At 36.8% G+C, this 15,627-nt stretch overlaps 1 protein-coding gene across 1 annotated transcript in view; it reads right to left on the reverse strand.

Annotated features, from left to right (window-relative positions):
- The window catches only part of NALCN (sodium leak channel, non-selective), a 582,828-nt gene that overhangs the window by 33,761 nt on the left and 533,440 nt on the right, over positions 1 to 15,627 (reverse strand). Inside the window, 3 exon segments of the mRNA XM_043993194.1 lie at positions 6,894 to 6,992; positions 7,078 to 7,198; positions 13,089 to 13,195. Of these exon segments, the coding sequence (XP_043849129.1) occupies positions 6,894 to 6,992; positions 7,078 to 7,198; positions 13,089 to 13,195 (327 nt within the window).

Genomic DNA, 15,627 nt, shown 5'->3' on the forward strand with positions numbered 1-15,627 from the left:
TATGTATATTTATATATGTAACATATGCAAGCATACTCATAATTATACACGGTATATGTGTATATACATATATAAGTCAAAGGAGTATAGATCTGGAGCTGAAAGGGAACTTAAAGGCAATTGAGTCAATTGTCCTAATTTTACAGATAAGGAAACTGAGGCTGAAAGACTAGTGTTATAAGTATCAGGAACAGGATTTAAATGAAATTCCTTGACTGTGCCACCTCGTGGCCAATCCTTAGTATTACACCAACCATAAAACTTGAATAGCAAATGAACAAGGACTTATTTCAGAAGCTTTAAAGAGTACATAATTTGCTTAAGAAGAACCGTTTTTTAAAAATAAGGGACTCTCTTTCCTGTTCTGTCTAATTCTGAATCATAAAAAAAACCATTGCTTCCAGTGCTCACATTATTCCCTGTCTTCCTATTTCATATGTCTTGTATTGATTACCTGACTGAGGAGATAGAACATACTTGCAACCCTGTTTATCTATCACTAGGGAAGACTTTATCTAACAATTTATATTTTCATTTTGAAAACTTAAGGGGGAAGCCTTTCTCGGTAGACTAGAGGTGATTTAGGTGATTTGCTGCAAAGAAGAATTTATCAAAGCTGCAGAGGAGATCTGACTTATAGTTCTAATATTCTCTCTTCCCTTTTCTCTTTAATCTTCCTATCCTCCTCTTCCTCCCATCTCTGAATCTTCACAAAGCTTTTCTCCCTACCTGGAATGTTTTATGTAGCATTGTGAATCATGCACTAGACTTGGAATCAGGAAGATCTGAGCTCAAATCCTTTCCTCAGATACTTGCTTACTATGGGCTAGTCACTCAATCTCTCTGTGCCTCAGTTTTGTCATATGAAAAATGTAACTATTGAACACAGTGGCCTCTAAGGGCTTTTCAAGCTATTATTTATGATCCTATCAAGCATTCTTTTTCTTTCTTTAAAAAAGAAGTATATAATGGGATTGGCCAATGAGTGATTCCTGAGCTTCCAGACTGAGTGAGAATAAGAAGACCTGGTCTTTAAAAACATATGCATAGCTCAGGAATTACTCATTGGACAATCCCCTTTGGATTGGCATAAGAGCTTTGACCTGCTCCAGTTTGCTCTTCCTTGGAAAACTTGGTACCCCCACCACTCCTGGGCATTCAGCATATTTATGCTGAACTTAGAGAGGACATCTGATTGGCTTGCTCACTCCAGAGCTGAAGAGATCCACCAGCTTCAGCCTCTTCCAAGCCGGGCTTATAAATCTTGCTGTCTTTCTTTTTAAAACCCTGCTTAAGCCTCCCTTCTACTAAGCCTTCTCAGATAAGCTTCTTCTGGTTCTGGTCAGTCCAGGTACTTTAGCATTCTGTATTTGTATGTAGTTAAATTAATTATTGATTAATCTGTTTTCCCGAAGACATGCATTTTTATTTAGCTTCACTCATTTGTTCTTGGTCTGTAATGTCTTCTAATTCCTATTAGCAATGTGGGGCATGGTGCTTTGAACAAGCAATATAATGCATGAGAGGCAGGATGGTGTACAGTGCTGGACCAGGAGTGAAGAAGACCTGTCTCAAATCTTACTTCTTACACTTACTAGCCATGTGACTTGTCATTTAACCTCTCTATGCCTCAGTTTCCTCACCTACAAAAGAAAGGGGTTAGACTCACCCTTTATAAGGTCCATCCTAGCACTAAATCTACATTCTATGTTGAAGCATTTTGTGTTGAGAGTACCATGGCAGTTGTTTCACAGGGCCCTACGATGCCTATGTAGACCTTCTAGACTTTCTTTTTACTTGGGAAAATGAGGTGCACTCAGTTTTGTTTTGTTTTGTTTTAGCAGACAAGAAGATAATGATCTCAGACAATTGGCATTTTCTTGGTCATAAATGTATGTATGTCACTTCATATGTTGACAATGAATATTTATGATGATTCCTTTAGGATCCTAGAAGATCTAGTAATGTCTCTGAATCAGCAAAGCAAATTTAATAATTTCCAGTACAACTTTTGTATTACATATAATTTATTGTGTCCTAATTTTTCAAAGATTAATAACCTACACATGAATATATGTGGCTCATTCAGCCTGAATGTTTGGTTAACAAGAACATCTCATTTTATAATATTGTTAAGGTACTCTTGGGAGTCAGGTGAATAGCTTCTACAACACTGCAACCAAACCACTCTTATAGACCACAAACTTCAGGAGGTCCTTATAGCATGCAGAAAAAACAAAATAAAAAATTAAATCACTAAAATGAATGCTGAAAACTACCCTTACATGTAAATGGAAAATAAAATAAAGATTACTAACTAAAGCACAAAAACAAACAAACAAACAAATAAATAGATACAGGGAAGAGAATAACAACAAAAAAAAAAAGCTTCCACAATCAGTTTGCTAGAGAGTTTGTGATTGAAGCAGGCTCCTGGTGGAGGACTTGAGGAAGAACCATACCAGGTTGGAACTCTAGGCTAGATAGGCCTTTTCTTAACTTTCTGAACTCCATGTGAATATCTGTATGCCCCCCCCGCCCCAATCAAATTCCTTTGCTGGGAGTACAAGGTCTCCTATAGTATGGCTGTACCCTAATTCTCCAATTTAATCTCACATTTCTCTTCTTATATGTATCCTATTCTTCAATCCTAATCTTTCTGACATACATGCATTTGCTCACACCAATAGCTAGAATCATAACTAGAGCTCCACTGATGGATGTTTTACCTAGCCTTCAAAAAAGTCTCACATTAATTCTCTTAGTTCTTCCTATACAGGATCAACCCACTCCTATCAGCTCACATTATCTTTGAATTTCACTCCTGGACTTATACACTGGTTTGTATTATATCTGTATCTATACACATATCTGGATCTATATTCATATCTACACCTACATCTTTATCTATATCATTTGTGTACACATCCTCTGGAGACAAGGACCACATCTTCTTTGTGTCATAGGTATTTAAGCATCATTCAGTGCCTAGCAATACATCTTCCTGCAGAATGCATTCAGTAAATATGTAATGATGCTATGAATAACATGTGGATCATGCACTAGACTGAGAGTCTATGCATGAGAGTAAATGAGTAATATTTTAAACCCAAAGCAGTTTATATGCAAAGCTTGAAGACAGAAAATTTGAACAGATTGCATTTGATTGTACGAAAGTAATAGTCAAAAAATCACAAAGCTAAAAGGGATCTATCTCATCTAGTCCTTGCCTCCAGACAGGACTACAATTGATCTATTTCAGAATGACAGCTGTTAACCTATTTATTTAAACTTTCTAGAGGAGGCGATTATCTAACTTTGCTTAATAACATATTCCAGTAGCAGCTTTCCATGTTAGAGTGAGTTATCTTCCAAATATTATACAATTAAATATAAAAGTCCTACTGTAAAAGTAAAAAAAAAGATTGAAAATCTGAATAGAACTGATGGATTCTAAGAGCAGAATGAAGCACATTTTTCCTCTATTGTTCTTCCTTTTTTTCTCACAACATGGCTAATGTAGAAATAAATTTTGTATGATTTCATATATGTACATACATAAATAAATAAAAACTGGTATATTTCTTGACTTCTTAATGGGTGAGGGAGGGGTAGAAGGAAGGTGAGAATTTGGAATTGAAAATAAAAAAAATTAAAAAGAACCTGAATGATTTTTAAGGATAGTTAATCCCTCAAAAATAACCAGGGGAATTTGAAAGGGATGAGTTTGGTGGAAAGATCATGAGTCCTTTTTTGGACATGTTGAGTTTGAGATATCAACTGAGTACTCTGTTCAAAATGTCCACTTGGAAGGTAGCTATGAATGAAAGAGACTAGGGTTGAATAAATTCATCTTTAAAATGGCAAAGAGATGATAACTGAATCCACGGGAACTGATGAGACTGCCAAAATATAGAATGGAGAAAAAGAAGACAGGAGTGCCCAGAACTGAACCTTAAAGTATAGTCATAGTTAGGGAATGGGACTTGGATGATGATCCAGTAAATATGACTAAGGATCAGCCATATAATTATGAGGATAACCATGATAACAATCTCATGAAAAATCAAAAGGGGGCGATGTCTAGGTTGAGACTGTAGTTAACAGTGCCAAATGCTATTGTGAGGTCAAACAAGAAGAATATTGAGAAAAAGTTACCAGATGTTGCAATTAGGTCATTGATAACTTTGGAGAAAGCCCCACATCTCTAGGGTCTGCAAAGTGAATGAGAGCAGAAGTAAAAGCAATGAATGTAGGACATTTTTTTTTCCCTCAAAGTTTAGCAGAGAAAGAGAAATGAGATAGAGGTCAGTAGTGGGAGGGAATAGTAGGATAAAGTGAGAGTTTTAAAGATGGAATTGCCCGGGCATGTTTGTAGGCAGCAATGAAGAAACATGTAGATAGGGCAAGACTGAAGATGAGAGAAAGGATTATAGTAGGGCAGAAGACGAGAGGACATGGGATCAAAGGTCCAAGGGCAGGGGTTGTCATTGGTAAAGGGAAGAATTACTTCTTCATCAGAGACTAAAAGCTTAGAGAATACAGACTCATGTCAAGAGATTTTGAGATATAGAGTTGGGGAGAAGAGTGAGCTCAGAGTAAATGGCTTCTATTTTCTCAGTCAAGTATAAGGTAAGGTCTTTTGCTGAGGGGAAGGGAAGAATGATATGAAAGGCTTGAGGAAAGAAGAGAGTTTGGAATAGCTGCTGTCATGAATTTGATACGATCAATGAAGAAAGAATAAAAGGATTGCCTTACGGCAGTGAAAGCCCATTTAAGATTTAGATAACATTATTTTTTAGTGAATATAATCTTCAAAATTGCATGCTTTCTTTTATCACTGTCCAGAAGCATGTGAGCAAGAGTAGAGAAGACAAATGTGGGGAAGTAAAAATACCTACAAATACTTGATGAAAGCCATGCCCATTGTGTAGTCACAGTTCAAAGAACAAGCTGTCAAGCATGCAGGTTCGTTCTGAGAAAGTATAAAGACTTAAGATTGCAGCTGAAGAATGAATGCTTAGACAATGCACCTGGAATGTGTTCTCATTAGCTGTTGTTCAAGTGGAAGGCAGTCACCCTAGCTAATCAGAACCATTATGAAGGATGCCTCTGTCACTGCTGATCTCATTCTGGCCACTTGCCTCAGCCTGGCTTAGACACGTTATTATAGTATGAAATTCTGTGTGGTTTCACAGTTGAGAATCTCATACTATTGTCTACCCCGAGGAATTCCCTTCTTGCAGGATTTGAGAATCCATCTCTTTCCTTTAATTTTTTTTTTCATTAAAGAGAGTTTTTTCAGGATGTGGCCATTTGGGATTGAGCATAGGGGAGGATATTTCTTAGCTTTCTGTTCCTGGGAGAGTGGATATGGATCCCAATAGTCTCTGTTTGTGGGTACTGAAAAGGAATAAAGTGAATAAAATTGAAGCCAGTCAGAATATTCGGGATGGTAGTCACTGATGAGAAATGGTTTTAGTAGTCTAGCTTAAGTTAGAGGGTTCTTGTATGAGAGGCTCTACTTTTCAGCAGTGACAAGTTGGGGAGTATCCAAGCATTCTCACAACAGAGAAAATACTGGCTCATGCATAAATATTGCTCTGATAAGTTAATTTTATTTACTTTAGTGGAGAGAGAACTGGCCTTAGAGCCAGAATGACCTGGCAAGCTTCATATCCTGGTTCTGACAAATAGCGCTTTTATAAGCTTGGGCAAGTTATTTATACTTTCCATGCTCTAGCCAACTCTCTGAGATTGTGAACTGCAGAGATGGTACTAATCCGCATCACTAGAAGGACTTTCCTCATCTAGGAGGAAATGTTACTGAATATTACTGAAATCACAGCTCCAGTCCCTAACTTTTCAGGTTTGCAAAGCACTTTCCTCACAACGATCCAGTGAGATTGATAGTTTATATATTATCAATCCCATTTTACTGAACAGGAATCTAAGGTTCTACAGAGTTAAGCAACTTGCCTAAGGTCATACAGCTAGTAGGTATCTGAAGTGGGATTTGAACATTTTTTTTTCCTTTTCTTTTTTTTTGTGTGTGTGTGGGGGGGGGGGGCGGGACAATGAGGGTTAAATAACTTGCCCAGGGTCACGCAGCTAGTAAGTGTCAGGTGTCTGAGGCCACATTTGAACTCAGGTCTTCCTGAATCCAAGGCTGGTGCTTTATCTACTGCGCCACCTAGCTGCTCCAAACATGTTTTTTATTTTTATTCCAAATCCAGCACTCACTCCACTGTACATTTATGTGTTTCACAGAAGTCTTGCCAATTGATACTTATTTACTTATTCATTAGTCTTGCTGTTCTCCCAATATTTGTAATCTTGAACTGACAATATGGAATTATTATGAAAGCTTACCCTGTATAAAGTATGCAAAAAATTGGGAACCTTCCCTTCATATCTTTGCAAATTAGGAAGACAGAACAAGATCAATCAACTTCACCAAGATAGGGAAAATTCTACCTTCCCTTCCCCCAACCACTCGATTTTTGATTGCACCAATTTAGTCCATAACAGCATACAATTCATATTTTATGAAAGCAACATTGCATGCAATCACTGAATTCATTTCAGCCTCAGCATTTTAATAACTTTTTTCACCTCCCTTTCAGTTTGAACAATAGGAGATAGACTGTCAGTTGTCAGGGAATCAAACAACACTCTGCTACCCAAAGTGTAAATTTAGTGAAAATTGTATTTGTAAGTAACGTGGCTGAAAGACAGCAATGAAGCAATTTGTAAAAGAGCCATAGAGGTTATTTACGCTAGTTACATTATTGTTTAATATGCTCTCATAGTGCGTGCATAATAAAATACTTCCAAGTAAAGGGCTAGCAACAAATGTGTTATCCCTTGGTATTCAAAGGACGAATTCTTACCTTGTTTTCATTGAAATTAGCAATGACTACTCCAACAAAGAGGGTCAGCCCAATCATGCAACCCAGGAATACGAAAACATGAATATAGATTCCATGGATCTGCATAAATGGAAAATATGGTGATTCATCAAAGCAAATGAAAGCAGCTCTTGAAGCGTTCAAAGGATTCGACTTGCTTGCTTACCGGCCCCACACGATGAATAATAACATCCCTAACTTCTACCCAGCCTTTCAAGGAGAGAACTTCAAACAAAGCCAGCATTGCATTTCCCACATTGTCAAAATTAAAGTTCCGAGGATTGGCCCTGTAATTCAGAGGAGAAATGCACTGTGAAATTCTGATAAGAAACATCCTAGGCCAAGTGGTTGTCATTTCTTTTCAGTTTTAGATGCTGGAGAAAGGCACATCTGACCCCTGAAAATATTGACTCTATGACATCTTGTTTGCTTTATGGAATCAATAAACTAGATTAAATTATTCTGGATCTCGTTTTTATTGGGCAATGATGGACTGTTTCTTTTCAAATAAAATGAAATGTTAGCTATCCCTATATCCAAATTCCCAACCAACTGGTAATGTGTATCTTTTAAAAAAACAAACTCAGATTTTTTTTCCTTTCCTTTCTTTCATTTCTTTTCTACATCTTCTACTTTCAGTAAGCACTGAAAATATATGCACTGAAAAGCTAAATGGAAGGGAAGCTTTCTGTTTTACAATTGCATACAATTCAACGAGCATGTGTTAAGCAGCTACTATTTTAAAGGCACTGTGCTAGGCACTGGGGTTACCCATACTGATACCATGAATAGCTTTTGCTTTCAAAGAACTATTAGGGGATGACTAGCCTAGCTAACTGAGTTTCAGTATGAGCCTTTACACATTGGAAATCGGCAAATTGCTATAAATCTGGGCTTGGTTTATGGTTTTGTGGACTGTCTAGACCTAAGAAAGTGATGGAGAAAACGTTGATAATCCAGATTAAGTTTAAAAGGGTGTTTTGGTGAGCCAGTTTTTAAACATTTACCACCACACTCCTGTAGATATAGCCAGTCAAGAGTTCAATAAAGAAAACTAGGAGGATCAGGAAATGCTTCCCACAGAAAAGGAGGGGCACCTTAGCTGAGCCTTGAAGGAAGCTCAAGATTCTAAGAAGTAGGAGGAAGGGAGGAAGGGCACTCTGAGTATGAGTCTGTGCAAAGTCATAGAGATGGAAGATAGAATGCAGAGTTTAGAGTTCAGCGAGCAGGCAAATTTGGCTATGCTAGAGAATGCATCAGGGTTAGAATTGTGAAATAAGAATGGGAGGGTTCTTGGGTTTACATGGCAATTCAATTCAACAGGCCTCTATTAAGGGCCTACCATGTGCTAAGTAACTGTGCTAGGGGGCAGCTAGGTGGCACAGTGGATAAAGCACTGGCCTTGGATTCAGGAGGACCTGAGTTCAAAACCAGCCTCATGCACTTGACACTTAACTAGCTGTGTGACCCTGGGCAAGTCACTTAACCTTCATTGCCTTGCAAAAAAAAGTAACTGTGCTAGATTCTAGGGGTGCAAAGACAAACCATCTTCAAATAGCTCACATTGTACTGAGGAGAGGGATGATATTGGACACAGAGGAATTATACAAATGTATACAAAGTAATTACAAAATATTTGGTGGGGGACACTAAAACTAAGGGAAATGCTTCCTCTAAGACAGTAGTTGAGCTCAGACTGGAGTAAAGGAAGGGATGTCAAGAGACTTAGGTTAACAGGGAGAACATTTCAGGCAACAGAAACCAGTCTGTGCAGAGGCATGAATGCAGAGGAATTTCTATTTTATCTTAGAGACAATAGGGAGCCCCTGAAGATCCTTGAACAAAAAATTGCCATTCTTGTGTTAGAGAAGAAAGATAATTTTGTAACCTAAGTGAAGGATGGATTGCAGAGGGAAGAGACTCAAAGAAGGAAGGCCAACGATGGTTCTTAGAATGGTCCAGCTGAGAGGAGACTGAGAACCTGCTCTTTTGTGGTGGTCTAAAAAACTGAAAGGGGAAGTTGTGAGAGCTTCTGTGGAAGTAGACTTATCATGGTTCGTCATCTTATTAGATATGTGGGTAGGGCTGTAGGATGATCAGGAGGTGAAGATGACCCCAAGACTTTGGGACTCCATAAGTGGAAGGATCATGATATCCTCAACAGAAATAGGGAAGATTGTATGGGGAGGAGTGGTTTTGGGGGAGAAGAGAATGAGTTCCAATTTTGAACATGCTGAGTTCAGGTTTATATAAGACTTTACAAAGTACTTTCCCCCTCACAATTCATTTGAGAGATAAGGTAACAGATTTAGAGAAATTAGGCATCTTGCCTATAGTAGCACAGCATGAGAAATAGAACCCAATTCCACGTCTTCTGAAAGAAAAATTCATATTTAATCTTCATTATTCTATGGTACTTCTAAGGATAACAGATTAGAAAGTTGGACTGTAAAAGTAATTTCTGTCTGTTCTGGTCAAGTGTAATTGCTTTAAACTCTTACATGTTAACTAAAATTATAAAATTTATACTTCCCTGCCTTAATCAAAAAATATACTCAGTCTAATTTGATGGATTCTTAATAATGCTATCATCATGAGCACAGATTACTGAACTTTGTGGAAAGAGTGTGACTACTTTTGAAGTTATTAAGGTATGACTATTTGCCCTTAGGCTAAGTAGATGGCCCCTGTTTTGTGTGTTCTAAAAAATCTTTTATGCTCACTAACATCAGCATGCCCTTAATGAGACAGTGGTCTCAGGGACCACTAAAGTTTACTTGGCTGTTTGCTCCTGCACTGAATGTTCCCAGTTACATGACCTCTTTTTAGTTGGCATTTTCCACCATAGCTATTTTTCAGATAGAGAATGGGTCTAGAAATTATGTCATAGGAGTTGAAGGAACTAAGTATGATTAGCTTGGAGAAGACTTAAAGGGGACATGAGAGCTATTTTCAAGTATCTGAAAGGATGTAATGACTTTTGTGAGGTAATGACTTCACTGGAAGTCTGCCTTTCATTGCCATCACCACAGCTTCTCATAATCTCTGCTACTGTTTCTGTTCCTTGCTACTCTTTTCATTTGACTGCTCACATTTTTCTTTCATGTCAGCTTTTTCTCTCACTTATCCATATCCTCTCCCCTAGTCACTGACTTTGATGTCCAAAGTGCTTCCCTTTTGAGAACCATTGCTAGCTGATGAGAGCAAACCTTTCTTTTTGTCAGCAGATTGACTACCATATTGCATTCCTTTTCACTTTTATAGCTTTGGTTCTTAGCTTATTTTTGTTGGTATTAATTCTAGGACTTTTTAATTTTATTTTTTCTGAGTATTGTGCTGTTCCAGAAAACTGAGCATACTGGGCATCTTAGGCTGTCTTTATACCCTATTAATTTCATTAAGATTAATTTTAAAGTAGGAAGTGTTAATTTTAAAGCAGGAATGCTGAATATTTTTCACATCATATATTTGATATTTATTGTAGATCTGTCTCTTTAACTATAGACTGGGACAGTGAGGTGGTATAGTGGATAGAAAACTAGGTTTGGAATCAGGAAGATCTGAGCTCAAATTTGGCTTCCAGCACTTACTAGCTGTGTGGCCCTGGGCAAGTCACTTAATCCTGTTTGCCTCAGTTTCCTCATCCGTAAAATAAGCTGGAGAACCCATTCCAGTATCTTCACCAAGAAAACCCCAAATGAGGTCACAAAGAGACAGACATAACTGAACAACAACAGCAAGAATATTTATCTATATCTTTAATTATAGATGAGTTTAGCCAAATTTAACATACGAAAGAAAGTAAGGTCTGATCAGACTCCATGAACCATGGAATACTCTATTTCATTACCATTCCACTACTATTTGCTTTATAGTAGGATAGTAACAAAAAATACTGATGTAATTTTTATCTTTCAAATGCAAAACAACAATAACAACAAAACTGAGCCATATATCTAATAATGAAAACTAAAATGGGGATAACTATTCTATCTTTATCTGTGACAATGATTTTTTTTTTAATACAACTCAGTACTGGCACACAAAATTCACATTTGGGCGTTCTGGTTTTGAACTGTGTTTGATGTATGAAAGTAGATGTGTACTATCCTAGATTACTCACAGAATCTTTCCTTTGGGATTTCAATTGAACTGAATTTTTTTTTTACAGCAGAAAGAAGCTGAAAGGATTTTGCAGATGCCACAGTTTGTTCAAATGATGACTTCTCCCCCTCCCCCTCTCCCCCCCTGGTAGTGTGGCATGATTCTCAGATCTAATGCTGTATACTCTTTGACCCAGGCGTTTTCTTTACACAAAATGGTGGGGGTTTTAGAGCTGAATTTGTAATAACAACCTACTTTCATGATGTATATGCTTCAGGAGTTAGGTTACCTTGAAAAAAACACTTTCAGGATAAAAAGAGCAGAGTAAATCACATATTAAAAAAATCCACCAAAACTTTCAGTTTTAACCATATAAGATGCTGTTTGTGTTCATTTCCTCTCCATTAAAATTGGATGTTAACAAGAACATATCTCTAACTACAGAGGAAACTTTATAAACCACAAGTACCATCCTTTATCGTATTTTCATTGGTAGTATCCTTTCTATCTGAATGAACTACTGTGGCATAATATTTTAGAAAAGTAAATAATTAAGTAAAAAAGTGATGCATTTCTAAATCAGAAAATAAGAAACCACAAAGATAAAAAGTCAGGTTGGACATTAACATTTGCCTAATGTGTATGTTCCAGTAGGAAATGAACAGAGGATAAAATCACATAATATGAACTCATTCATCTGGCAACATTCAGAAATCCTTGTTGATTTAGCTCTTATGTTAGCATAGAGGAAAAGCAAATATTTCTCCTTTTCCTTGTTGTACCCAAGAAAAAAAGTCTGCTTTAAGTCTAATACTAAATAAATATTTACATAATATTTTTCATCCCTTTCTCTCTTTTTAACTGAGGGCATCCCCCAAAATACCAGAGAGCTAGTCAAAAGAATACATTCAGTTTTCATCGAAAGGATATTGAAGAAAGAACATATAGCTCTTCCTAATGAATGAAACACTGTTTTATTATAATCCATAGAGTCTTTGTCTAGCCAAAAATACAATCCCAAAGAATTTTTTGTGATCCTACAACTCTCATATAATTGATGTAGAATAACACATAAAAGCTGATCTCGCTTGGCTAGCTAACTGAAGGATAATTGTAGAAATTATTCTATTTAAGGGTGACATTCATTTGACAGAGAGTTTTTCACCAACCCATTAATAAACCTGATAACATACTAAATTATTGGTCAGCAGCCATGGGAAGTTTAAATGTTATCCAAATTCCCTCACAATTCTAGCATTTTGTGATGATGAACATTTTTGAAAGTAAGGTCAAAATGCTTAATAATAATTCACATCAAACCTGCATTCAGATAAACTAAGATTCATTTATACTTAAAGTCAGAAGAATTGTGATTTACAAAATGAAGGATTAAATAGAAGGAATCTTGTTCCATTTTAGAGTCTATTGATTTCTTGCTTTGAAAATTATGCTCCTATTTTCAACATTAAAATATTTTGAACAAGCTTAAGACTTAGTATTCTGTAAACATTTTATGAAGAAATACAGTTTATTCTAGAATAGTAATGAGTATGAAAAAGTCCAGCTAGATACACCCTAAATAGCTGAGATCTTCAAATATACCACTCCAGTTTTAGACTGAAGTATTGAAAAATATGGTACTGCTAACTTAATGATCGTTGGAACTCCAGCTATGTACTTTGAAATAGTGTGACATGAAGTACTATTAAATAAAATGGCAATTGAATGAGCTTACTGAGAATGGGCTGGGTGTGCCAGCATATCCTGTGGGGGAAGCATTTTCATTGGTCTTCCTTTGAAGGGAATATTCATCCCAGCATGTGCCAGGACATATAGCCCATGTTCTGTGCAAGACCATGAATGACCTTTGTTGGATTTGACTTCAGTGTAGTTACTACTTGCTCCCCTACTTACTATATTCAGAATCCCACTGCTTGGGATTTTATTCTGTACTCTTTGGAATTATTTATAACCCAGTAACTAGCATTTATCTTATTTCCACATGTACCCTTATTACAAATGCTACATCATTCAGATCCCGCAGGATAGTCTTCTCACAATAAAATTACTCACCAGACACGGGGTACCCAAAATCCAGGCTTTTTTTCTCCAGGCCTTAGTTTTAAATTTAAGTTTTTGGAAACACTTACATTAATTCTGAATATGCCATGGCAATCTTCCTAATGGAGAAGCAAACAGAAAAACTAGTAAATAGGTGGATTCCCCCAAATGAAGGATGCAAAGCATGAGATATTTTAAGGGCAGTTTTAAAAACAGGTATTTTAAAAGAAACATGAGCCATTAACATTGGAAAACTTAACAGGGATACAAATCTATAGAGAATATTTCTTAAAACCCCAAATACAATCCTTTGTTATAATTTTATTTTGTTGTACCTTCTTTATTTATAAGGATTGCTCTGGTATCACTTTTTAGCAATAGTGAACGTAAATAAATAAACAAGTAAACACAGAACAATCTCTCAAAACCAGAAAAGAAATAAATTAGTTTGCAGATCAGCACTTGCCTTGCATATACTTATTTTCCAATGAAAAATAGAGAATAAGAATGGAGAACAGAGGACTGAAAGGAAGTTCATGACTAATCTGCTTAGTCTGTGGAGAGATATGATAAGATAGGTATGCTTTGTATACCATGAATTCTACCTCATAAGGACTCCACAAATATGCTCCTGGGAAGCAGTGGAGAATCTTCTAGTAATATAAAAAATATAATATTAACTATCAGTAGCTTCAACCTAAATTATATAATGTGTCTTCTGTTGTTTTTGTGGCACTTTAAGGGTATTTTGTATGGCTCCTTGAACCTACTGCCCTTCTTCTTAAGAGAGACTGAGCTAAGGTTCAGGAGGGATATCATTCCATTCTGCTTCCAGACATCTCCTGACATGCCCCAAAGTCTGACTTTGGTTTCTTTCTCTAAGAAATCATACTTGACTTGAGGATAGGACTGTGTACAGGAAGTAGGTTAAAATGGAAACCTTAAGATACTTAAGGAACAAATACAAATATAGGAAAACCATTCATTAGGTTACCCTGACCAACATCATTTTTGTTTTTGTTTTTGTTTTTGTTTTTTGCAGGGCAATGAGGGTTAAGTGACTTGCCCAGGGTCACACAGCTAGTAAGTGTCAAGTGTCTGAGGCCAGATTTGAACTCAGGTACTCCCAAATCCAGGGCCAGTGCTTTACCACTGAACCACCTAGCTGCCCTACCAACATCATTTTGTAGTAAGATCCATTATGTAATGACAAAGCTTACTATCCACCCCCATAGAAAGAACTGATAAAAAGAACACTTGTAGATTGTACATATATAACCTAGTTGCTGTCTTGTGGAGGGTGGAGGAAAGGGAGGGAGGGAGGCAGAAAAATTTGGAACTCTAAATCTTATGAAAATGAATGTTGAAAACTACCCTTACATGTAACTGGAAAAAATAAATTAATTGTTTGTTGAGATAAAAAAAAAAAAAAGGACAGCGCATGTATGAGGTTCTAATAAGTAACAATTGTAAGGGGCTAAAATTCTAGCTAGTCTGTCTATGATCTCTAATGAGTGGTCGCCAATCAATTATAAACTTTAGCAAGAGTTAGACCTTTAAGCATTTATTAAGGAGAATAAGAATTTGGTGAAGAGAGAGAGAGAAAGGCCTAGATTCATCTATCTATCTCGGGGAGCTACAGTTCTCCTGCTACGCTTTCCACGAGAGTGCTGGAGAAAGAGAGAGCCAGAGCATCCATCTCGCCCCCTCTTCCTCCCACCAGCAAATGGTCACTTCCTGACGCCGAAGAAAAGCCATATGTCTTGCCCTCAGGCACCTTCTCCTCATGGCAGAGCTTTCCTATAGTAAGTCTCCAGCAGGTGGCATCATTCCAATCGTTACACAATCATTTGAATATCTACTAAGGAGATAGGTGAGAAATAAAACCACATATGCCACAAACTGTAGGTAAATTGATGCATATGTGGAAGATTAGTGTCTCTTCTCATCCAAATGAGTGATTGTCACAGAAAAAGATAAGAGTTAGTCTGCTGTGACTTTTATGTGGTAATGGATTTGAAATAAGCTTGGAAGGCTTATGAAAGAGAGGAAGAAGAATGCTCAATTCTTTTTGATTCTCATTGGCTGCTTTTATTTACTGACAATAAATGGGGTTAGAATCATAGCTTTTCTTAGATTTTGGAATGGCATATTTGGAATGGAATAGGTATATTCAAAAGCCACTGAATAAGGAAATTGCCAAGGATGAAAAACTTCTCTAACTCTTTTCATGGCATAATTTAATGGAAAGTAAGCAGAAAGGAAATTAGGTTCCCCCAAAGGAGTCACATTGATAGGTATTCGCTATTTAATAATGCAAAAAATATCATTTGGATCAAAGATCTATTCAACATCCTTTGATTAAATAACGACTAACAGCTAATAAGAGAGGATTATAATTCCATGTAAAGTAGGTTTGCTAGATGCAGACTTATTTTTGTTTGTTCATTTTGTTTATTAAAAGTCTGCCAGCATGGGGCAGCTAGGTGGCACAGTGGATAAAGCACCGGCCCTGGATTCAGGAGGACCTGAGTTCAAATCCGGCCTCAGA

The sequence above is a fragment of the Dromiciops gliroides genome, chromosome 3, assembly GCF_019393635.1.
Source record: "Dromiciops gliroides isolate mDroGli1 chromosome 3, mDroGli1.pri, whole genome shotgun sequence".
Taxonomy (NCBI): domain Eukaryota; kingdom Metazoa; phylum Chordata; class Mammalia; order Microbiotheria; family Microbiotheriidae; genus Dromiciops; species Dromiciops gliroides.